Consider the following 26476-nt stretch of genomic DNA (forward strand, 5'->3'; position numbering starts at 1 on the left):
GGAAATCTAATGGAGCCCTGTTCAACATTTCGATTCCCGGTGTGCCTTGCGTAATTAGCAAAGTGGGGAAAAGTAAAGATTAGGTAACAATGCAACTTAGAAAATATTATTTTTACATTCGTTGGATGAAAATATGGAGATTCTATTATTTCCATAATTTTCGTCTCCTGATCACAGTTATCAGTCATGTCACACATGTTCCCGCTTCACGACACGTGACTCGGTAATTATCGTGGAAAAAGAAAGAAAATTGTGGTTCGTTTGACAGGGAAAATTCTGCGACTTAAATTCCAATGCGGCGCGCATGTCCGTGATATTTGACTTCTCTTTTACAGAGAGTAAATATGCTTACCGAAGATTTGCGGCATCTGCATGTTTTGGCCTGTAGCTATGTTATTTTGTGTCGTCTGCGTGTGATCAAACCGTATAACTGGACGGGAAGTCAAGTATGTCGTGTTAGAAGTCACTGTATGTGGCGATATTGAAAGCGTACAAGAAGCGGTTATGAATTTTGCATCGGCCCTTTTCATTCACCGATTCAATTAAAACTGTCTCTTTTTTTTCCTGCAGTTGGAACATTTCGATACTAACAAAGACGGCAAGCTGGAGATCAAGGAAATGGCAAGGTAAATTGACACACACTCGCTGTCTTGTTTTCCTTCTACCGCGTGGGGGAAGTAACGGAAGGCCAGGAAATTAAATTCGATAGTTACAGCATTTGCTCTGAGCGATCTTCAAGCTGTATATATTTCCCTGGGCCAGCTGAAACGGATATGATATGTTTGTCAATAGAAAGATTCAAAGACGGGCGCCAATTATTTACTCGAGATGTAGGTCTTGCACAAGACCCTTATTACCTCTTTCATTGAAATCAAAACGGCCTACCTTCCTACCTACCTACCTACCTACCTACCTACCTACCTACATACATACATACATACGTGAGTGAGTGAAAGGTGAAATTTAACCATATTTCAAACATTTACATTGAATCTTGGTAATGAACGGAACTTTGTTCAGCGTTGGCAGCTTATCCGAAATTCGTTGTTATAACAACACAAGACACAATGTACACAGGAAAACTCATTACCCACTTTAGTAATACTCCTCGTCGTGAATGGTAGAGTTCTGACTGTGACCCAAAGAGACAAAGCAATCTTGTAAATCCACTTTTTATGTTTCAAAATACGATCAAAACTATATGAGGTCAGGGGTGTAAAATTAGGGTAAGTATAGAGTTACAGGAAGACCGCATCCCTATTCCTTAGCCATACGTGATATGAGTCTAATTAACTGTGGCTTCTGAACAAATTTTAAAACCGAATACATTTCCGTGTTATTGTAAGTTTGACAGCGATGTATTGACTATCTGCAGGTGATACCGCTATGTTATTTCTATAATGATCTAACAAGACATACTCCGGAAGTTACGGCGCAAGGGGGACAATGCTGTACAATGGAGTCCGCTGTTTGATATGCCTTGATATCTATTATTTTGCCAAAATAAGTATACTGATATAATACTTTCAGAAAGATTAATGTCACACCTTGAGGCAATCAATTTCGATTCACGACTGTGTTTGACAGAAAAATGTTCGTGCAAATCGATGAGGCACTGCTTGTGAATATCCTTCCAGAAAAAAGGCTGAGAGATACATTGTAAATAAATCACATTGAACCAGCGTTGTTTGTGATATTTAGAGTTGTCCGCTCTTTTGCCAACAGACTCCTTCCAGTGAAAGAGAATTTTCTCATGCGATTTGAGGTAAGTATGGTACTAATTAGAAAATACTACTAATCATGTGTCTGAAATTGTTCACCACGAAATAAATAAAACTAGTTGCTAAAATACGAAACAAATTGTTTATACATAAGATTGTCCCTTTGCAAAGGAACTCTATAATTTTGAATGTTTAACGTCTTTATGTATCGTGACATGTTTGTATTACGCATGTGTACGTAATATTCCTACACCACAAATTTATGGATGAAGCGTGGCCCTTTGCATCTCATTAAATATGGCCGACGCTCGCAATTACTGTGAAGTCAAAAAGCGCCGTCCCTTTGCATCTCATTAAAAATGGCCGACTCCCACCATTGCTGTGAAGACAAAGGTTCAAATGATAAATGTTCTTGACGTTTATGATTTACAATAAGAAGCACATTGCAAGTTTACGTCTTTTGAGTAATCTTGTCTGATGAATGCAACTGTTAATCGCACTGACTGTTAGAGCGAAGCAACTCTTTCTTTCGGACTTGAGGTTGTTCAGATTGTTGATTTGCATGAGTTGTTTGTCTGTTTCGAAAGCAAGATTGATGCCGGCATGATGTATAAGACACGTATGCAAATGACGGGAATGCGACATGCTGCTTCTCTTCTGTCGGAATTCTGTTGAACACTGGAAATTCTGTATATCGTTTTTCTGTGAACTGTCCACTTCTTCTTAACTTTTTACCAACTAACTCTCGGCTACCACTGCCTGTGTCCTTGTCAGAAATCACATTAAAAAGTACAGTCCAGTTCACCCTTTTTTGGTGGTTGGCTCATAAACACCGAGTTAAAATGACAAAAAAAATATAAGAATTTTTAAGTTTTAATTTTAAAAGTTAAGTTCGGTGTACGGATTCAAGTAAATGCATGGTAAATAGTCTCATGTTGAAAATGACCTATTCGAAATTGCTCACAGGGTTCACTGAAGCCTGGGAAAGCAGTGAGTATGCCTAATACGTAATAATACGATTTACTAATTCACTATTGACTCCCCTCAGCAATAACTAACTCTGTACGTCGTACGCATGCTTTCCATTTGTTTAAGTCGCTTCATATTATCTATTTTACTTTAATTTTATATTCCTTTCCGATATATTTTGCTTCATTCTGCATTTCTGTACTACTTCACGTTCCTATCTTCTCTTTCTCTCATTCTTTCTTTATCTCTCTCGAAATATATATATATTCTCTTCTCACCGACACATAACATTTTTCACTCTTGAATATCCAGCTGAATCACCACGTGCACGTGGGTTTGATGAATGACATGTGATCGACATCACGCTTAATGTCAAGATAGTTTGACTTGATGGCGTGTTTTTTACATTGTTATCAGGGCAAGGCCGTGCTAACGAAGAAGGAATTCAACAGAGTCTTCGATCATTACGATAAGGTGAGCATCATTTTCTCCCACTCATCCGATTTTATCCTCTTCTACGAATCTGGGTCTGCTATGGCTACTGTACTTTGCAGTACGTGAAGTGCATACCCTTAAGCTAGTCTTTTAGGCCTTGTCTACTCTTGTTTCTTTATATCTGTCTGGACGTTTTCTGTCTTTTCTGTCTCTTTCCCATTTCCTTTGTTACTCTTCATGAGTCTGTCTTTGTGTCTGTCTGCCATTCTATCTCCCCTGTCTCTGTCGCTATCCGTCCATCTGTCAATCCTCTCTCTCTCTCTCTCTCTCTCTCTCTCTCTCTCTCTCTCTCTCTCTCTCTCTCTCTCTCTCATTTACGAGCTGTGACTGGTGTATCAGTACAACTTCCAATGACTAATCCTAATGTGAAACGCCAAAACCGACTGACCTTTGTGAGCTTGAAAAAAACATTTGATTCCAATAATTAACCATATCACATAGTTTCTTTGTTCTATCACAGACCCTCGAGAATTTCTCAAGGGTATGTGGTTCTCTGCATGTGTCACATTCTACAAAGTTTGGAACTTGGTAGGATTGACAACGTAGCCTACTGTAGCCTTTTGTGTTTTCCGAACACAGGACAAAAATGGTAAGATAGAGGGCGCTGAGCTGTCAGGATTCCTCAAAGATTTGATGGAACATGAAGACGAGGTACGTAGACATAGCTTATGTGAGTTTAAAAGTAGCCTATCTTTGATTGATATAAACTGTGAGAAAACTCTTCGACTGAGTAACTATAGTTAAGCATAAATTATCGATGTTTACATACACCATTGCTTTACATTCTTAACAGGTTCAAACGGAAAATGGTTACGGTCAATTACGAACATACAAACAAACACACAAAATACTATAAAAATCCACTTTCATGATACTCATCTCATATCTATTTGCATCGTTGTTCATGTTTTCGAGGTCTCTCGTGGCATGATGCGTAGCTGTCTGTGGTATGGATTGTGTCCAAGCGTTTTGGTCGTATGCCTTGCGCTTGTAGCATGCATCTTGGTACTCTCTTTCGCATTTCTCTACATGTTTTCTGTCGTAGATGGCGCATCTAATCTGACGTCACTCTCTTTTCAAGCAGCCTTACCGTATGATCACACAAAGGAGCAAAAACAGGGGATGAATGAACAATGACCATTTAATCGATCGCACAGTTCTCGTCCGCTTTGTCGTTGGCATGCACGTGCCAAAACAAAAAATCAGTGACTGTCAAAACGACAACCACGGGCAACATTTTACCGATCTTAAGGTTTTAGCGATATTTTGAAGAAAATATCGCTAAATGGCTGTCAATTTACATTCATTAACAGAGGTTATTTTTCCCTTTAAATTTTACACATCTCATTTGATGGTCTTCAAGATGTACTTTTGTTTGTTTACCCCGTTGCCAGTAACAATTGTTGTACTTTATTTCTGCAAGAGACGACTAAAACAGAGCAAAGATCGGGAGACTAAATGTTTGGTTCTTGCAAATACAAAGTTTTAAGCCTTCATCCTCTGACCGAACAACCTGTGAACAGTTGTAGTTCTTCAGTGTCTCCGGTATAGATAGCCGAAGAATGCTAGATTCCGACAGCAACCCAGCTGAAGACGTTTCTCGCCTGCCGGTGTGTTATATGCATTGGCCGTGGTTGCATGATTGTGTGGTCCTATCGGTGATATACTCTAGAATTTCCCCTGTCACCCTTTTACCCTCCATCAATAGTAACGCACGCTTTCTCCTCAGTAGCCTATACCTAGCGCTTGCCTGACTGACCTGACCTTGAACATTTGTACACAATTTTTTTCCATTTACTTTGTCAAGCTAACACGTGACAAATTCCTCATCGAATGACCTTCTTCCGAACACCGTAAATATCCCGATTGCTCATCTATCTAACCTATCTAAATTATATCCCAAACCCATTTCCCCTCCCATTCCAGGAATTAGACATTAAGACCCTCGAAGACAATGTCAAAGCCTTACTCGAAATCTGCGATGTCAATAAGGACGGCACTCTGCAGAAGGACGAGCTGAGAATGGTGTTATGCACTGGAGACCGTCCGGGAGATGAGTGAAATCAAGATGGCTGACATCAGACCTCTGTTTACTTCATCATCAGCAAAATGTCGCCGTTGAAAGGGCGCCCTCTACTAACCCTCGTTACCCTACAACTCCATGCTGAAATGCGTCGAACTTTTTTGATTTTCACTTTTGTATTTTTTACCTTTTTTTTAATCTCACGCGTGTATTGCAAAATGAGGCTGGGAAAGGGTGCTTACCATAATACTTAGGACCCATTTTTTCCACATTTAGGAAAATACAAAATTACGACTTCTTACTTCTTCTGAAGAGTGGTCAGTTTTACAGATCACGCGTTTCGCTTTCTTTTTCTAGGAGGTTACCGAGTCTGGACTCGAAGAATTGAAAGACCAGTTGCTCAAATTATGTGATTTCGATGGCGATGGACAGTTAGATAAAGCTGAACTTAAGATGGTTTTATGTCCTGGAATTGATGATGATCAAGGGCAAGAAAGTTGAAGGGTTGGATATGGAATTTTCCCAACATCAATTTTATCTGTGTCTGTGAAAGTTTTGACTTTACAAGTATTAAATTTCGGGTCAAAATAGCCCTCCACAGGGGTACATCAGCAGCAAAAAGTGTTCAAAAATATTAAAAACTGTCCTCGGCCAACGAAATTGCTTCCGGTCTAAACCTTGCCCTTAATCATCTTGTTATAAAGCATTTAGTTTGTCCCGTTATTAATTTCGATCCAGATTTCCAGTAACTAGAAAATAAATTTGAAACCTGTACGATGTTGTTTTCAAGCTTAAAATGAGAATTCTATTCCTTCTACTACCTTTTTCTAAACCTAGCTACTATACTTCTATCCTCACCTGTGTAGTTACTGCAAAAGACATTTTCAATTCAGCTGCCAAGTAATTGATCACCGTTCAAATGCGAAATTCCGCCAGTCGAATACTGCTGATCACCCCTCTAGAGGACATTTTGGTATAACCCTTCATTATGAATATGCAAATAAGGAACGACATGCAAATAAGAGAACTAGAAAAACAAGATGGCTACTCGAAATTTTTCACCTTTTGCAACGTAAGTCTATCGGAGAGTTTTTGGCTTTAAAAACGGGCACTCGTGTAAGCGGTGACTCAAATAAAGACCTATTCCACCATTGGAACTCGGGAGGCTGTCTCTGTATATCTTATGCTCCTGCCGGGAAAGTTTCATACGCTGAACGCTTTTCCTACATCGAGATCATAGCTATCAAATGATTGGCATAACAATTAGCGTAGACATAATATACATAGACTAATTAGCTATTATTATACTAGAAACGATTTACCAATTTCGGATTGATTTCTTCGGATCGTCGGCTGTACATCTCTAACATTTACTAACTTTTGAAAGGCTACTGTAACGAGGTTAATTATGGGCCTATTTTGAAGAGTTTTAATTTCTTTCGACTTGAGACCAGTTTAGAGTAAGCGGTGATAATTAAAATTGATATAAATGTATTATTAGCATATGTGTGTGATATGTTGAACAAAAATAATAGTGTACAATTTGCACGTTTCAACCTAGGCGCACAAATAGGTGTATTAACTTCAGCACGGGGACGTGGCCTCAGTAACGGTATCAAGCGACCGGTCAAGGTCACCAATACACTGACGTTCCCGCTCCTCTGATAAGTGTCGGTACGCCGTCACCGCGTTTCAGAGGGGACTGAACGTAACACTATGGCCAGGCATTTGACCGGAACTCATAGAACCGAGCCTTGAAAAGAATCGACATCTCGTACGTTATCGTTACTCGAGTCACGTGATAGTCACACACGATAGTTTAGCATCATTTCCATTTTATAAATTCACACTCCGAGTCATTCTTAACTTCAAAAACCACCGTAGGTTCATGTTGATAAACAATATTTTTTTTTATTGATTTCATGATTAAGTTATATTTTGTGATGCCTTTTGTCAGCGTGACGAAATCACACCTGAGGGGCACTGACATCAGTTATCAAATTTCTTCATGGATTTTAATATCACAGAATCATTTATTGGTGTTTTCTCTTTGTTTTCATTCATTTCAAGAATCACAGAAGAGCCTCTTCAATTTCAATGAAATCTTTTTAATATTTAAATCACGTGATGTGTTCTCGAAATTGTAATTGGTCACATTCCATGTATTCAAGTTACAATGTTAAGTTCAAATTACATCTTGAACTATTGATACAGTTTTAATAATATTAATAGTTAATACCGTATCACAAACAATTTTCTTTCCTCTGTACAGGGGAGATATATTAAAATATTTCTAAGACTTTTTTGCAATGTTTTGCATTTTGCTGAATGGCAAACTCTATTAATGCAATTCTCACTCTCAATAAACTTTTCAAAATACAAATACTGAGCCATTGCCACGTGTCCATTATTAAGGTAAGTTATTATAACTATAGTATGAATGACGGCATATAGACATCGTAGCGAGAAACATCAATTCACTGTAAAAATTCTGAAACTGCGGCATGAACTGAATTGACAAACAGATTCGATAGCTTCTTCTTGGGCAAGTATGACAAAATCTGGGACGACTTGATTATCAGGCGGGAAGTGCGACATCGGCAAAATTGGTTGAGAACAAATTGGCACGTTTTACGAGTGATCAAGTGAGGCATTACATTCTGAAAGCTCCATCAAAACAGTGCATAAGTGATCCCATTTCTACACCGTTACTGAAGGATTTCGTCAATGTACTGGTTCCGATCACCACTTCTACAACTAACTTCTCTGTACGGAATGGTGTTTTCTCTAAATTCTTGGAAAGAAGCAACTGTCATACCAGATCAAAAAAAGGCACAGCTGGGATAGATTTATCAAATTATATAGCCTGGTTAGTAACCCCTAGTTTCATTTCAAAATTAACTGAACGTATTGTGGTACATCAATTGAGTATCTATTGCAGATCAATGCACATTGATTTTGTACGGCCCAAATATCAACTAATAATGTTAACGTAGTCTAAGCACACATGAAGGTAGGCGTCCTGGCAAAGCCTTTCTATCATCGAGCTGCGCATGTTCAGATGAGAATTTGAATGGAACCAAAAGGAAAAATATGCTGCAGTGGCGTCCCCTTCAAGTCAATAATAGAAACGATCTTCAAATGACCCCGGCAAGGGTACACTGTCAACGTAAAAAGCACTTTCCCTACTACAGGCCTAATAACTATATGTGATAAATATATTGGCGAGAATACATTAAAGGTATACAGTCACCTGTAATCTAAATATGCCCACATATGGTCAAAGGGGCGTTCCTTGGTATTCAAAATGCCCATGTTTTTAAAAAGCGGCCACCCGCTTAAAATCTATGATTGGCTAGATTTTCTCTTTCCATTGTAACTGTGGCAAAATTGGAACAGGTGATAGTATACCTTTAAGTATATCGTGCTTATTTTACGGGAACACTACTACGTCACTCATTTCTCAACAGGCACAAGACGACGAAGATAGTTTGGAAGAAAAATAGTGCAGACCTTGAAGTTTTGATACCGGCATGGATGCTTGTTTTAGTTGAGCTTTAATGTCAAGTATTTTTGTAAAGATATTTTTCTGCCTGAATCAAAATGCAGACTGTTGTGAATAATGGCTGAAGCATTCCGTGGTAATATGAGGAGTTCTAGGGCCTATAAAAATCATAACAATAAGCCTGAATTTTTAGGGCGCTATTTTCATTGCTATCTCAAAATTTCCGTGGACTTGCCCACACGAAAAATTCATCAGTAGTCAAGCAGACATTGACCTAACACCTGTTAAGAGGATTCGTGCCGCTGAATGTTTTAAAATAGGAAAATTGAACTCAACGCCTCTGTGATGGCCTATGGGAAATTAATTAGTGGTCTTGTGCCAACAGAATGCGTTAACAGTCTAATTTGAAAACTCAACGTGCAAGACTCGCTAGGGTAGAGTATTTTCTCCACCTGAATACCCGATGGTCAACTAAGCGTCATGTGACCATTACATCCTATCGCGTGACTTTCCGAAACTCAGGTCGATCATGTAAACAAAATATTGGCTGGCCGAAAACTTATGCATTTCTTTTACTTACATCTTGCTCTTGTTCATGTTTAACCGCACACAAATTTCTATTTCATATGGTGTCGACAATAGACAATCATCGAAAGATACGTATCACAATTTTTGAATCGACGGCATCAATCAATTGTGGTTTTCTCAAAAACTCATGCAGTTTGCTCTGACTTTACGAGTTGACAACTAAAGTAATACCTTGTAGAAGATAATTTGTGATCGTCGTCCGTTCCGCCTGAAAGCCTCGTTTGCTGTACCTTTTTGCATTTTACGTGTCAAGAAATATCTTACTTAGAGCAAGATGTGAGCTTGATTTGTATTCATTTATTCAGATTATATTAATGAGCACTGTTTCAGTTTAACAAGTAAATGCTGGTAATTTTTATCAATTTGGAATATTCATGGACCTCGCATCTTGCATTGTATAGAAAATTACCATACAATTTTTTTTCTTCTCGTTATTTTGCCATAACTTTGAAAAACTTGACTATTTGAATCCTTTACAATGGATTCGGTGTAATAATTGTTCACATGTTTGTGTACTCGCTCGGGTGTGGCAATATATCTTTTGCCACCATAAAGAAATTCCTGGTTACCTAATATAATTGTGAGGAGCATGATACAGGAAAAAAATGTTTTTATTTTCGCCTTATCAATTTTTTTTCTTTGCAATTAAGATATAAAAAGATTGATGATAAAAGTATTCAAAGGGTTATTCAAAGAAAACATTTCTTATGAAAAACAACTGCAGATCCAAATAAGAGTGTGCATGACACGATTATGTTTACAGAGACGCCAATGCCTGAAGAGACATGTGTTTGAATTGATCCCAGCTGTTTGAATAAACTTCAATTATTTTGTAGGCATCTCAATGTGAATAGAAAGTATTTTAATATACACGAGATATTTGATTAGAAAGATATTTGAATAGCCATTCATGTATGACGGTATAGTCGTTCATTTACCGAAGTAGTATTTTTTCCATTTTCCCTGTCTCAAGAGAATTCTCTTTGTTATACTTCGATTTAGAACACTCTTGTCGGCATGTTTCCAAGTCGGTCTGTAGATGACGTGTTTTGCACGTAAACTAAACGCACACTTAAATGCAATTTATACAATGTGTTTTATACATTGGTGATTGGTAACCTAACTTCGTCTAGCTCGGACGACTAAACTTAGCTGCGTCTTTTTGCGTTTTTCCTCGATAACATGGTTTTAAATTAAAAAACAACCTATGTAAAATGCTTACCGAAGTCTAACAACAGAACCTTTTCCCAAACATTGGCGACGAACGTACGACTTCAATTTTAACAATTTTAGTAATTTTCGACATGAAAGCCATGTATGGCCGCCGCGGGCGAGTACACAAAAATTGTGAACAATCCACCATATCTGTCGTCAAGCGACATATTCAAAAGCAATATGACTTAATAACAGGAATTGAAATATCTTTTGAAGATTGGATCATAGAATTTTGTAAGCAACATGCGAAAAGATAGAGCTAACAGGGCTGCAATCTAGATTATACGGCTGTGGGTTATATAGCAGTTCAAGAACATAAGCCTGACACAGTCCTCGCAAAACAGGCCTTTCACGGCATGCTGTAAACGTTGCACAATTTGAGTTCCAGAACCATCATGATTTTAGTAAAAGTTGCCAAATTTCTCATGACAATTCTCACTTCAAAGCATTCATATTCTCAATACACTACTCTGTTTCTGCGGGATAAGGGACAGCGATATGATTCAGTGAAACTGACAAAACCGAACCGCACAGCTCGTCGGAAGATATAATACCAGCGGCGATAGAATGCACTCAGAAACCGACAATCACAAACAGCGCCTTTGAGGGCGCTGCTTGGGGCAGCCCGAATTATGTGTTTATTTAGCGAAACAAAGAAATAGCTGAGTCATAATGCTTTTCAAGTTCAGACATTATCTGTAGAAAATCGCCACTAGCATATATCACGTTTTCCGAGTAGTTACCCTACGCATATCCGAATGAAGGTAAATCTCGCCAGGTCGTCTGCATGAGATGGATCGGAAATTTAATTTCATTCGAGTTTTTGAGGGTGCTGCTCGCAGCGGTCTCACAAGGTTGTCCTTGATTGACAGAATTCTTTATCTATTTTTGTTAGACTAATCTGCGAATTTGCACAACAGAGATGTATATATCTTATCATCGTATGGCTATATCTTCCGACGCGGTGTGTGACATGTCTCGTCTGCCCTGTGCGACAGGCCGGGGAGTCACGCTGTCTTTTTCGCATTTAGCGCGTCTATATATGTCCCTGTCCCTCCAGTCGACAAGTCTCTGTTTACCGGGAGGTAATTAGGACACTTTCAATCAGTGAGGACAGAAGGCGCTGAAGACCAGAAGGACTCCGGAATTGATGTATCCGTAAGCATCTGGAGAGCCTTCAACGGCTGGCATGAAATTGTTTCACTTTCGTAACCTCCGCTATGTGTAGATAATATGCGTCCATCGAGTCTAGTAACGTAGTTACATAGCAAGAAGAAGATGGTTGAAAACAGTCCGCGGTACTTTCAACGGTGTCGAGAATCTTGTAATCTGTATAATATGTATACTACGGTCCCTCTAGACTGAGTTGACATAGCGTTCACGAACGGGCGACGGCACTTCCTACCCTTATGAGGGCGCCCTCGATGAGGGACAATCAAATGACGTCACGGTATCATATAATTATTGTAAATATCATTCATTGACCCAGCTTGACCGAAAACAAGCCGTGTGCCATGTGCGCAGCTCATCGTATAATTTCTATGTTTCCTTTTACGCTGAAAATTTTTGAGTGTTTCTCCAAATCTGCGCTTTTGTCCCGAGACCTGCCGATGCGAGGTAAGTTCGTTTTATTTTGCGATTAAAACTGGGCGCGATGGGCAGCTTTATAATTTCAGACAATTATCCTTGGCGCTAATTAGAGATTGAACTGAGTGCTACAAAACAGTAAAATCAATTTCAAATTATTTCAGAAACAACCAAATATATTATCTTGCCTACCACATACCGTATTTCTCAAACACCTTATTTTTAAAACAACAAATGTGTTTTTTTATTTTATTGTTTGTGTCAAAAATAAAATGTGCCCGATTTCATTGTCCATCGCTGGCGCGTGCTGTCGAAATAGGGAACAAAAGTCCTTAATCGTTCCGTCTGACACGCGCGTTCGCTTTATTATTCAGTGCATACGAGATTGTCTTTGTGCCGTGGAGAGATACAGCAGATGCATAACAAGGGTGGATATTTGCATAACAAAACGCCTTTGTGCCGCCATACACAGATCATGGAGAGGTGGAATTGACATGTTTTTGAACAAGGGACAAAGGTCACCAAATTGGGCGAGTGAACAGGCAAAGCAGACATGAACAACGTCAAGCATGTTCAGACCACTCCGGCATCATTGAGACTGGAGATAATTGAGTACATTGAGAAAAAAATGACGAACGAAATATAGCCATCCCATTCGCTTTCTGTCTGATTCGCTCATTTTCTTTTGTCTCACTCGCACGCAAACGTCATTGATATCATCGCTCTGCCATCTCTATGCTCGAGACAGAAATGGGGAAGTTGATGAACGTGAATTGAAACTGCTTCAAGCGAGGGTTCGATATTTCTTTCCCCATTTTATCACATTATTTTGCCAGTTCTTGAATGTAAAAAAACACTATCTGGTTGATACATTCACAGGAAGTTCTGCTGCAGGAGTACCGATAAAGACTTAGTGCACCGGCAACCGCTTATCTTTCAGGAAGCATCGAGCCCACCCGTTTCAAGGCTGAAGTTCAAAGGTTATATTTTCATATCTGCGGGCAAATATACGACACTGTGAGCAGACAAGAAGACAAAGGAAGATATTTTGAAAGAAGAAATGAAACTAACTGCCCTCGCAGACGCGTGCGCAGATTTCGATACTCTTGATATGCAGCGTCAATTCAGCTTACGGGTTCAGAATGAATCGTTTCGAATTCCCGTGCGCCCCCTGGTGGCAAGTAGTGATTATTTTCGCTCGATGCTGTCTGGTTGGTGGACCGAGCACGGCCTCAGTGAAATTGAACTTAAGGGACCGATTCCGAGTGCAAACGCGATGAAGATTCTCCTCGAATTCGTCTGCAGTGGAGAGTTGAGACTGAAAGAAACGGAGATCGAGGAAACTGTAGCCGCAGCCGACTTTCTTCAAATGAATACAGCCTTCGAGGCGCTTGGAAACTACCTAAGGTTGAATAACTGGACTGTCTTTAGTCAAATTGCGTACAAATATAATTGTGACCCTCTGAGAGAAATTGTTCTGAAATTTGTAAGCGATAACTACCGGAGATTGAAACGGACTTCCGAATTCCAAATTTATCTGACGGGCGAAGAGAAGCGTCAGGCTGCCGAGCTGCCGTTTACGATGCGAAAGAGTGTTGTAGCTGTTTGCATCGATGAACCGACTCAAAATCGACAGAAGTGTTTGCGGAGACCACGGATTCAGTATTTTCACCGAAGTCAAAAGAAATGGAAGGAGCTTACGAGGCTTCCTGAAATTTTCTGTCAACCTAGTTCGAAAGTTCAACTTGCATCAATGGGACATCGGATCTATGGCATAGGATGGTCGCTTTACAATGACGCCTTAACTTCGACAAAGCGCGCGATTTGCGATAAATCTTTCAAGTATGATGTCAAAGTAGACGAATGGTCGACATTTCAGTCCGTCGGTATTGACGTAAGGGAGAAAGATTTACCGTTCGTCCGTTTTGCAGCCGCAGCCGATTATCTGTTCGTGTTCGGGAGGGGCATACATCGCCGTTATTGCCCTTTAGCGCAAAGATGGATGGAAATCAAACCCTTTCCGGACTTCCCCCTCGACCAGTTGTCGTTGCAGTACGCCGAGTACACAGTTGCAACCCATCAGGGCTCACTACTCGTCTTATTTGAATCGCCTTTCGACGACGTTTCTGTCGCAAGATACGACCCCTATCTGGATAAATGGTCAAGTCCATTTCGGCTGCCGGCAGTGCGCAACCCTCCTTGGTGTGGTATCCTGAGTGATGACAGAACGATCAACATTCTTGTTCCAGAGTATAAACGACTCACCAGCATAGAAAATCTGACTGGCGAGGGGCTATCACTGAATGTTCTCAGTTATGACGATAAAATTAAGAAAATTGCTTGGCTTGACGTGATTCGTGACGACAGATTTGACAGAATGACCAACATGGGCACTCGATATATCTCGCTGGATGGCGCACTCTACCGCGTCTCTGCAGACTACACAGTTATTCACGACGTGGCGGGAAAGAATACACAATTCATTTCCAGTGGCTTCGAATGTAAATCGTTTTCAAGTGAAGAACATCATATTCACGCTTTTGTCGTTCACCTACCAGAGAGCATCTTTGCGTAGTCGAAGGGGCATGTTTTCGTATATCCAACAATTTTACACATCCCTTGATTTTCGGAATGACAGACGTCAGAAATAGATAGGAAAACATTTTCTCCACAACTTGAAGGCCGGTGCTTGTCCTTTTAAAGGTAAAATTCACTTGTGCGTGGATGATAGGTGCATAGAAATACCGTGTAATTCGGAGCAACTCGACAGGACGAAGCAGCTGCTGCCTTACTTGTATTAGACAATATCTTAATGTGATTAACATAATAGACAGTAGAGAATGCCTATGTCAACATCTAGTGAAGACGCTATTGGCCAAGGATAAAACTCTAATTATCTTTTTCAACGATAACGAACTTTGTTTTCGCCAACTCAGTAGATTTTACATTGCCAGCGTTCTGTATTAACAAAGAGTGATTTTCATGACTCGTTTACAGGTCTCAGAATTGTGCAAAAGTCCACTATAGTGACGGACCGTTCGTGCTAGCGTCACAGTTCTGTACCCGGGACCTGATCATGAGACTGGTTCCATTTTAATACTGTAAATACAGTTCTAAGATAATACCTAGGGCATTAAATATTGCCGGCAGGTACAGCTTCAAATAAACTGGTCAGTTATCGTTTTTTTATCATCACAACATTTCTTAAGGAAGTGACAAAGTCGGCCATTTTTCATGAATTTTGTTTGATAGGAGATACTACGTATATTGTTTGACATGTTGAAAGATAATGGATGAATGAGTGACCATGCAAATATTCGACCCCGGTCTGAGACACGATACATGAAACCATCACGAAAATGAATTAATGGTCATGACCATGAATTCATTTTCGCCATGGTTCCATTTAATTTGTCTAAAACCAGGTTCGAATATATGCATGGTCACCCATTCATTCAGTATATCTTTCAACATGTCAAACAATATAAGTAGTATCTCCTATCAAACAAATTCATGAAAAATGGTCGACTTTGGGGCCGACTCGCAGCGATTTCGAAGCTGTTATCCAATTGGTTGGCAGAATCTTACCGTTATAATGAAATAATACAAATAAACTCCCTAAGTTGCTGTGAATAGTGACAATCGACCAATCAGATAGTATAACCTTGCAAACACGCTGCGAGTCAGCCGGGACTTGTCCATTGAGGAAGTATGCACCTCGAAAGTGAAAGATTTAAACTTTTGCTCAAACTATTTGCTCAGCGGATCCTTCAACCATTCTCTTACGGAATCGATCAGGGGTCACCGCTAAAAAGTTGGAACTACCGAATCAAATTGCCTAACATTTACTGATATTTTAAATTCAAAATGTCCGCCATCACCGTGTTAACTCTATGGGGAAAAATGGAAGTTTCGATTTTCGAAAAACTAAGACTCTGAAAATATTTCTTATTCTAAGGGTTTCTGTGTCGTTAAAACAGACTCTATGGAGAAACTAGGTCTATGCTTAAATAGATTAAGAACCATATATTCTTGTGTACCGATCGGAATTTCCGAACGCTGGAAATTATGCACATGCATGAAGGATGGAACTTTTGCGGCAAACTAGTGTGCATGCTATGCAATAAAAAAAATAAATCAATTTTATGTAAAATTTCGGACCACTAAAAATGCACGTCACCGGGATGCAGACCACCCCTCCAAAGATCTAATGGTTCATCTCACATTCAGTTGATGATATATTGCAAGTTGATGATATATCACATTCCTGGTATATTGTGTGACCCTCGCAAATGTCAATGCTATCTTCATATGTCCCTTAACATTTGGATATATACACAGGGCACTTAATTACTGGGCATACGACACATTATTTACCTCTGAGGGTCATCTTAGAAGCACATCGATAAATTTAATTTTACTGTGGTAAATGTTTTCCAAAACCATCGTTCGTAGTTACATATTGTAGCGGGTTTCATTAAAGAGGAACCCCAAGGACTGCACAACTAAAAACATATTATTTCATTCATTAAATGTTTTTGCCGCCCATCATGCGTGCTACGAGGAATGGCGCATGTTTTACTGAAGAAAAAAGACTGCGAGAAATAAATATGTGGTGACTCTTCCCCTCAACCTTTGCATAAGTTTCCGAAAGCTACAAATGCATTTATGTGTAAATTGTACGATTATTTATGAAACTGTTATTGTGCTGAAAGCATTGTGTCTCTGCTTTAACTACGCAATTACACAAAGCGCATTTTTATCATTGCAATATCCTATTTTTCATTTTGTACAAAAACGTATGCGCCATCCCACAGTCATACTTAAATGGACTGAAATGGGATGTCTCACACCCGTGTGAAACAGAAATTCCCAAACTCCAGTGAGATATTCCATCTCAGCCCGTTGGAGTGAGATTGTTTTTCTCATGTCCCTTGAATACTTGCAAAAAAATCTCAGTTATTGTATTTAATTGATGAAAACACTATCGTCATCAATATTTATTTAATTTATCCCTTCGAAAAATATAGTGCAATCTCATCAACAAAAATGTAATGTAAAACATGGATATATTTCTTCTCACTAATTCACCTCGAACAGCATTATATGTTTTGTAGTGTGCAATTCATTTGTAAAGGTAACCGCATCAGAACTTGGTCTGTTTTTTTTTTTTCATTTATTTGTCACCGGCCAGAGAGGTTCACTTGAACTATGTCGTCTGCTCGCTATATAGATCAAGTTTTTCAGTATGCGACCTCCCATTCGTCAAATGATCTGCACGCTTGGGCTCGTAGACAGGGAATAACCAATGAGTATTCGTCGTACAAAAATAGATTTCACTCACCGGATGATACAGAGTGTGATAACAAATCAATTCCATACTGCATGGCGTTCTCACATTCCCAACTTACCAGGGACGCGTAAAATCTTGCTCTTGCACCTACACAGAATTTTATCTTTAACAAATTGAAGACATTTTTTCACTTCCAATAAGATACCGTTATCTCTTATCGCACTTCAGGTTTATTACCACAGACGTGAATAATTCATGAAGGTAATCCAATATTAAATCATAAAATAATACAGTACGGTAGCATTTGAAGTTTCATTCCGTCGCCTGGTTACCAAGGTAAAAATGACTGTAGTTTATCAACTCGTTGCCGCGCGTACAACCTTGCAGTCGTCAATTTTATTGAGAACACATTTCAGTACTGTCGATCAATTTCAACGTATGACGGTCAAATATTCTTAAGCTGATTATACCGGAAAATTGATCGTCTTCTTTGAGCGAAAGACATTTCATTTTTTTAATACAGCATGCATATTTACCGGCATCTGTCGATATTACCATAGCAACGACGATGTATACACTGTATCTGTATGCTGTGATATTTTCTGTTGCCCGGTATTTCTCTGTTTCTACAGACGTTTGCACAACCAGGTCTGAGGAAAACTAAATACTAGACAACAGCTGTCTGGTCAGGTTGATCCGTCATGTTTATCGGGGGCAGAAAAGGGGTTTCATAGATAAGACAAGTTCAAAAGATTATCTTTGCAGTAGACTCGGAATTTGTGCCATTGTCACGTTCGTAACATGAACAAATTGCACTTTATCCATTCCAAAGGAAAAGTCGCTGGGATCTGTTTCAACTTTTGTTTGGCGTGCGTCATTTTTGTTCTGCCTCACTTGCGATGTCACATTTATCTGCGATATAACCATGCAAAATAGTCAAATTGAACACGCATCGGCTTGTACTTGACTTACATAATTAGTAATTGTGCATTTTCTATTAAATCAAATGAACTTGTTTCAAACTGCAAGGTTAATATTCTTGCTCGTGAAAATGGATACCAGCTTTCAGAAAATAACCAAAAAAAAACATACCATAAGAAGAATACCTACGTAAAGTGACTGAATGTTTAAAATGATCAAAACGATTGGCGACTATGTTCAAAAGCAGGGATATGCAACATTCGACAAAATTCAAGCTTCTGAAGATTTTGTTGGAGGTAAAGTAACTAATTTCAAAATAAAAGGCAGGAATCAAAATGATGTAGCAGCGACGATATCAACTTTGAGGAATGGGGCACACGTTGAATGAACATCTTATCTTGTCTGAGGAAAAGATGGATGACAACTGATCGGAGATCCTTTGATAACAAATATTGCGGCTAAGTCTTATTTATTGCAATCGTCGACGATCTGGTGCCAGGCCTCCATATTAAAATTACTGTAATCTGACCAAGGAGGTAATAGAGACTGCCTCCATAATCTCAGCGTAGAGGGCGATATTTGTAATTCTACGTGCTTGCTGGTCGAAGAGCGACTGAGCATCGTAAAAATTCAATGACCTGGCCTAGGACTATTTTCTTATTCCATCTACTTGAGGATCTTTCTAATGACTCGTAATCGTGAAGACATGATTTTTGCCATGATGTCTTTAATTTGTTCTTGACTTCAAACGGACATAGCGGCAATTATTAGCTATGGGGGAAAAAGATGCTCGGCGTTTTTTTTTTGTGGTTCTTACAAAAAGGTCTTGTGCAACATGACCGTGTGTATACTGACTTGGCTTGAATAGCTGTCGTGTTATCAAACTCATCTCACCGTGTCATTGACCGGCAAATCTGTATCTCAGGCTGTTGCCATGGCTAATATGTCATGCTAATTATGCGCAAGGTCTTTCGTCACAGCTTAACTCTCAACCAGATTACCTTTCACCAGGTACACACTGAATATTTTTTTTGCATCTAATGGCTCTTAGTAATAATGGTATTATACCTAATCTTTAGAAGGATTATATTTTACCACATTTTCCAATTAAAGCCCTGTGAAAGAGATGGCTGACTCAATTTGCCTTTTCCTAGGAGCCAAAAATTACAATATTATCATGTTAAAAATTTGCATATTAGTAAATTCTTTAAAGGTTTTCTTACTCAAAATAAACGACAAATTGCCTACTACAGAATGAAGGATGGGGCTTAATCTCGTGCTAAATCGTTACCAATAAACAAAACTTGTTTATCATGGATAATTTCGAAAAATGAGCATGTGGCTCACTGAACTTCAAATCCTTCTCTTATGAATAAACTAATCAAATCAGCGTGTGGAAAGTTTTACATATGAGAGCCTGGCCGAGGTTGAGTTTGTTATGTCTTCGAGAGTAAAAATTAGAAATACATCTCGAGACGTGTGCTTAAATTCCTTTTGGCGATCAACAGGGATCCTATGCAAGTTCAGATTAAAAACGCAAAACAAATGACTTTTGGTTTCTTAGGAGAAATTCCGAACAGATCAAGACCTGAATACATGTAATTCACTACATACGTCACTACCTTTTGATCACTGTATTAACCATTAATATATATTGGCTTTCAACAATCTTTTTTCGTTAGCTTAAAGTAGATGCGACCACGCAATTTAGCTTGGTTTATATCAACTCGATTTGTTGAAATGGGTACATGTATGCTGCTGAATAAATTATATACTACCTAATTAAGGGTTTAAAATTAAGAAGGGTAACTACTAATTGTAAAGGTTCAACCAATCTGCTTGCATATAATAAGTTGTGATGCTGTCCTTCTCAATTTCTCTACGATGTGTGAATAATTACATACCATTTACTAGTACCTTTGACCTTCTTATTTTAGCATTCCTCTGAGTTGCCGTCCCCGAGTTGCCGTCATCGCATGGCACACATAGCAACCATACACACATCCAGCCAATGCAAAGATGGCCCTGTACTGAGATCGTAGAACTGTTACACACTCACTGAAATATCAGAGTATATTCATCGTTTCAAGCACACAGTTGACACCTACGGAATATAAATGCGACCAAAGCGGTCAAACTCGTATTAACACCTTTTAGCCAGGTTATGCAATGCAGGTTATTGAGGACACAACTATTCTTTACCATTGTGTCAGCTTGACATCATTCAGGGCAGAAAAATAACGTCTGTTGGACACAGACTAGGGTTATCAAAGACAGATATTTTGCTTCCAGGTTGAGGGGCAACAAATTATTTTAAAAATGATCATGTTAGGCAGAAGAAAGTAAAACTTGCAAAACTTGTTACACATCGATGTTGTATTGTTAATGATAATTGATGACAAGCATGTATAGATATTGACTACAAGTGAACTTCAGACTAATCACCTCTGCAGCTGCTGCCTGTAATTTGACATGATCGGCCTTTTCCGACACAATTCCACAAATGTCGATTTTGTCTCTGGTAAGACTTCACGTAGACCTACATGGTCTGTACCAGGCATATGCGGGTTGAAATCATACGGCAAGGTATTTAGCAACTCAGTAAAAGTAGTGGCAAAATTATAGAGATCAGAGAAAACACTTTTTTGTCACAACTACCTGTATCCGGAAAAATACTGGCTCTCTCTTACATTAGGGCCTTCATTGCGAAGTTTAGCTGGCCTATTGATTCACTAATTGGTCAAGCATTCAAATCCCATAGTATTCAAGTCCCTTCAGAAATCTTTGTTAAGTTTTTAGACCTTAATTACACAGTTGGATGGCATCGTTATAACACAGAAGATGCCGACAAAATGAAGATTGAAGCCATACTAATGTCTTACTTTGCATCTTCATGGTAAAGTCTAAGCAGCAAAAGGTAATAAAAATGGTAAAGTCTAAGCAGCAAAAGGTAATAAAAATGGTAAGGTCTAAGCAGCATAAGGTAATAAAAGACATTTCATTATTGTCTTTACTCATGTATAAAACCATAGGTGTGTCTCAATCTATGCTTGGGACACGTAATCCTAAAGCATAGTATGGAGAGAGAGAGAGAGAGAGAGAGAGAGAGAGAGAGAGAGAGAGAGAGAGAGAGAGAGAGAGAGAGAGAGAGAAGAGAGAGAGAGAGAGAGAGAGAGAGAGAGAGAGAGAGAGAAGAGAGAGAGAGAGAGAGAGAGAGAGAGAGAGATTTCCTTTTGCGGAATTTACTCTTGACCTGTTTCAAAGAAAGTCTCTGTGATGGTACTGACAGTAATTACTCCTGCCTTACTCATTGACACATATTTGTGATTTACACCAACCAGTACGGCTTCAGAACACCCTTTGTCATCTTCATCAGATAAACCCTGATAGCCTGACTCGATTAGCATGAGTGTCATGTGATTAATGGAGAACATCCGATCTATCTCAATTGACTCAGCAATGGGCTTTTATGGCGTCGATAACTATATTCTCTTCGAAAGATTTATTCCCGATGGAATCGGGGGATTTTTCTCATTCGGTTTAACAACCATCCATAAATGAAGCATTTATACACTATCTTTCTATCTTTCACCCCAATAACTCTTGTCAGTCCATCGTGGCGCTACTGTTTGGTCTTCCCTTTTTCTTCCCACAACAATCTGAAAGATTTATCCTCTTTCATATTGTAACATTCGCGCGTTTTCTTCCCCGCCACCATTACAACATAACTTTTACATGCACATGCATACATAAAACAATAAAGAGTCACTTTAAGGTTGTATGCGCCTCAAAAGGGAAAGACTTAAACTTTTGCTCAAGCTTTCCTGAATGAAACTCTCAACAATTCTCTTTCAAGAATAAATATTTGGAGTCATCGTGCAAATTTTGGAACTACAGAAACAAAATAACCAAGATTTACCGATATTTGAAATTTAAAATAGCCGCCATCCCTGTGCTAACTCTACGGAGAAAAATAGAATTTTCGATTTTCAAAAAACTAAGAGGATTAAAGTTTTCCTTACGTAAAGGGCTTCAAAATGAACCCCCGCATGTGGTATATCAGATAAGAATTTGAAAAGTTTGAGAGTACGAATATATCTGTCCCCGAGGCGCGTTTTACCTAAAATCATTGAAAATCAACAAATGTAGTCTGGTTTGAAGACACTGAGTTGGTATTTCGAGCGGTGAAGTCGGGAAAATACAGCAGAGGAAAAAAGAACATCTCCAAGTTGCCTTCATGAGAATGTAGAGCGGCAAGGTAATACATGATCGGATTTGTAATGTGCAATTATTCACCTCTCAATAGCAGTTGCCCTATAAGGTGCATTATTAAAATTATACCTATTACATCTAAGGCCATTTAAAGAAAATCATTTGTTTGCCGTTCTTGGATTTTTGAAAGCCCTATCAGGTAGCAAGGGAAAAAAGACACAGACAAAAAAAACACAAGTGTATTAAAGAGGCACTCCCACTTCGTAACATTTTTGAAATACATTTTTTTAATGCCAACGGTCGATATTTGACGTGGCGACTGCGCGCGGATCGCGAGATATCGATAAAAATATGTAATTTCCCGAGCGTATTTTTCACATCCCGAAGTTTTACGATCGTTTCTGATTATGACCAGAAATCCCCCGACGGTTTGTTGTTGGGCTGATTGACGATATTCTAAGGAGTCTACAATAACTTCGAACGACGCAATTAATTTGGAGAGCAGGCGAAAATTTTTAGACACTCTTTTTCTTTATAAAATCCTTCACTCAGTTTATAGTGTACCAGATGTCCTTGCACAGATTCATTTTAACGTTCCTACTTTTACATTGCGTCGTGCTGTTCTTTTTAGACCAGTGTCAGCACGTACGAATATCTTGAAACACTCATTTTTATCACGATCTCAGACATATTTTAATTCTATCTGTAACAAGCAAAATTTAGATATTTTTAATAACTTCAGTAATTTTCGTCGTGGATTATGTAAGATCCTTTTTTCTGAATGATTACTTTTATCTGGATGTTTTTCTGTGTGTCCTTCGCTGTGTTGCTGTTTTTTGGTTATTTCTTATGTGAATTCTCCTGTCTGTTTGTTTACGTTGTAACTGTTATATATTTTTCGTTTTTGTATTATATTTTTATTTTCAAACGAACCTGTTATTGGGGCAACCTGTTGGTTCGAGATTAATAAAATAAAAATAAAATAAAATAAAATAAAATAAAATTTACTTCCCACTACAAAGACTTTATATACAGCATTATGCCATTATCCCAGGTAAGTTTTGTAAAACTTCTCCTTAGGTTTTGTCTTTTTCATTATTCTAAATCAGTTGTATTATATTTTAAACCAATGCCACATAAATATCAGGTTTTACGTGTCAAATACGGATAGTTTTCAATCGGATTCGAACCCACAACATACGGCATCAGTCGCCTAGCTGAGAGGCCCGAGACAGAACCAGTCGGCTAAATCTCCACTCCCAAAAAAGAGTTGTTCAATAGCCGGCTAAGTTGTTACATTTTTCTGACTGAGACCTTTCAACACGTTGTAGAGTTCGTGAAGCACTCACGCACGCATGCTCACTATCATACATCGCACATACACACTTTATCGAAGCGAAGAAACGAATTTCATCGCTTTAACTGGGCGAACGATAACCTCGGGGACAATTCTGTCCACCAGCAGTGTTACCGACCCAGGATAGAAAATACGGATAGTTTTCAATCGGATTCGAACCCACAACATACGGCATCAGTCGCCTAGCTGAGAGGCCGAGACAGAACCAGTCGGCTAAATCTCCACTCCCAAAAAAGAGTGGTTCAATAGCCGGCTAAGTTGTTACATTTTTCTGACTGAGACCTTTCAACACGTTGTAGAGTTCGTGAAGCACTCACGCACGCATGCTCACTATCATACATCGCACATACACACTTTATCGAAGCGAAGAAACGAATTTCATCGCTTTAACTGGGCGAACGATAACCTCGGGGACAATTCTGTCCACCAGCAGTGTTACTGACCCAGGATAGAAAATACGGATAGTTTTCAATCGGATTCGAACCCACAACATACGGCATCAGTCGCCTAGCTGAGAGGCCCGAGACAGAACCAGTCGGCTAAATCTCCACTCCCAAAAAAGAGTGGTTCAATAGCCGGCTAAGTTGTTACATTTTTCTGACTGAGACCTTTCAACACGTTGTAGAGTTCGTGAAGCACTCACGCACGCATGCCGCCTCCGATGACTACATTTTGTCGTCTACCACGCAGTATTCCGCGCGCGTGCTATGCGTCTATTCATACCACTCGGCGGCCGCTATGTATCAACCGCACGTAACTGTACTAGTCACCTATGCGAATTCTGGTGGAATCAAACTTTGTTTTCCTTTTTTTCTCAGAATCCGTAAGACTCGGCTTTCCCCCAGGGGCATGACCGATCACCGACGCGAGTGGTACTGTGGCATACAGCAGCGTAAGCGTAGACTCGTACTCCATAGCTTAGTTGACAATGGCCCCAGTGCCGAACGTTCGATGTTCGGAAGCTGAATTTAGGTGGGCCACCGGAATTCAAACCTTTACTTTTTTTGAGGACATGTTTTTATCGATATCTCGTGATCCGCGCGCAGTCGCCACGTCAAATATCGACCGTTGGCATTAAAAAAATGTGCTTTAAAAATGTTACCAAGTGGGAGTGCCACTTTAACATAAGCTCAACTTTTACTTGTTTTCCATTGGAAAACTTGTAATAGTGTTAACATTGTGTTTGTTTTCTTAATTTTTCTCTGAAAACCTACCAGTGCAGCACGCGGATGGCAAACAAAGAATTTTATTTATAGCGCCTAAAAGGATATCACCTCAACCAAAACCTCGACCCCCTAAGCTCATGAAATTAGATAGCTTCTTCGCCATAATTCCGTATTACTGTCATTTGAAACAGCGTATATATACTCACGTGATCGTAAGGTAGATGAAACTGTAAATTCGCTTTTGCAGTAATGACTATATACAATTATGTCGTATATACACAGAACTTTACGGAAAAATATATTCCCACTAAAACACACACAAAAACCAGATATGAACTGAATATGCTCACGTGTTTTAGAACAGGTTCATCAATAGTAGTACGCTTCACAGAACAATAAGATGTTAGCACTATATGTAGCAGCGTTTTTCAACTTCGCACAGTACTCTCAGAGTTTAATCACTAATTACAAAACTTTATTTAATATGCAAATGAGCTGTTAATTAACTTGACACTGCTCAATGCTTTATGGGACAATTAGATATCCATCAGATCAACATTTGTAGCACGTTTTATTTAATTTAATGCTGTAATTTTAGAGTAATGTCACTATTACAAAGTTCATTAAATATGCAAATAAACCCTAAATTAACTTGACACTGTTCAATGATTCATAGCAAAATCAAATATTTATCAAATCAATATCTGTAGCACGTTTCACAAAATTTGGTGACGTAATTTCAGAGTTATATATCTAATTACAAAGTTTATTAAATATGCAAATGAACCCTTAATTAACTTTACACTACTAAATGCTTTACAACACAGTTAGATATCTGTCGTATCAGTATGTGCAGCAGTTTTCATCACATTTGATGCAGTTATTTCGGAGTTATATGACTAATTACAAGACTTCATGAATGTGCAAATGAGCTAAATTTTAACTTGACACTGCTCAATGCTTCTCAGTACAATTGGATATTTATCAGATCAACATCTGTAGCCAGTTTCATGAAATTTAACTCTGTAATTTTGGAGTAATATCACTAATTACAAAGTTCATTAAATATGCAAATGAACCCTTAATTAACTTCACACAACTAAATGCTCTACACCACAATTAGATATATGTCGGATCAGTCTCTGCAGCAGATTTCATCACATTTGGTGCAGTTATTTTGGAGTTATATCACTAATTACAAAACTTCATAAAATATGCAAATTACTGATTTGTTAACTTGACACTGCCAAATGCTTTTCAGTACAATTAGATATTTATCAAATCAATATCTGTACCTAATTTCACTGACTTGGGTGCCGTAATTTCAAAGTTATATACATAATTACAAAGTTCATTAAATATGCAAATAAACCCTTAATTAATTTCACACTACTAAATGCTTTACACTACAGTTAGATATCAGT

At 38.7% G+C, this 26476-nt stretch overlaps 1 protein-coding gene across 4 annotated transcripts in view; it reads left to right on the top strand.

Moving 5' to 3' along the window:
* LOC139147807 (calbindin-32-like) overlaps positions 1 to 7591 on the top strand; it is a 42215-nt gene extending 34624 nt beyond the window's left edge. The window contains exons 7-12 of one of the 4 annotated variants that reach the window (XM_070719013.1): positions 571 to 626; positions 1726 to 1765; positions 2688 to 2711; positions 3108 to 3164; positions 3765 to 3836; positions 5112 to 7591. In XM_070719013.1, coding sequence (XP_070575114.1) covers positions 571 to 626; positions 1726 to 1765; positions 2688 to 2711; positions 3108 to 3164; positions 3765 to 3836; positions 5112 to 5246 — 384 coding nt within the window. In that variant the 3' untranslated portion in view covers positions 5247 to 7591. The remainder of the gene's footprint in view (positions 1 to 570; positions 627 to 1725; positions 1766 to 2687; positions 2712 to 3107; positions 3165 to 3764; positions 3837 to 5111) is intronic. The other 3 variants (XM_070719012.1, XM_070719015.1, XM_070719014.1) reach the window with 3 other exon arrangements.
* The last annotated feature ends 18885 nt before the right edge of the window (positions 7592 to 26476 follow it).

Source organism: Ptychodera flava, chromosome 13 (genome assembly GCF_041260155.1).
Source record: "Ptychodera flava strain L36383 chromosome 13, AS_Pfla_20210202, whole genome shotgun sequence".
NCBI classification, from domain to species: Eukaryota; Metazoa; Hemichordata; class Enteropneusta; family Ptychoderidae; genus Ptychodera; species Ptychodera flava.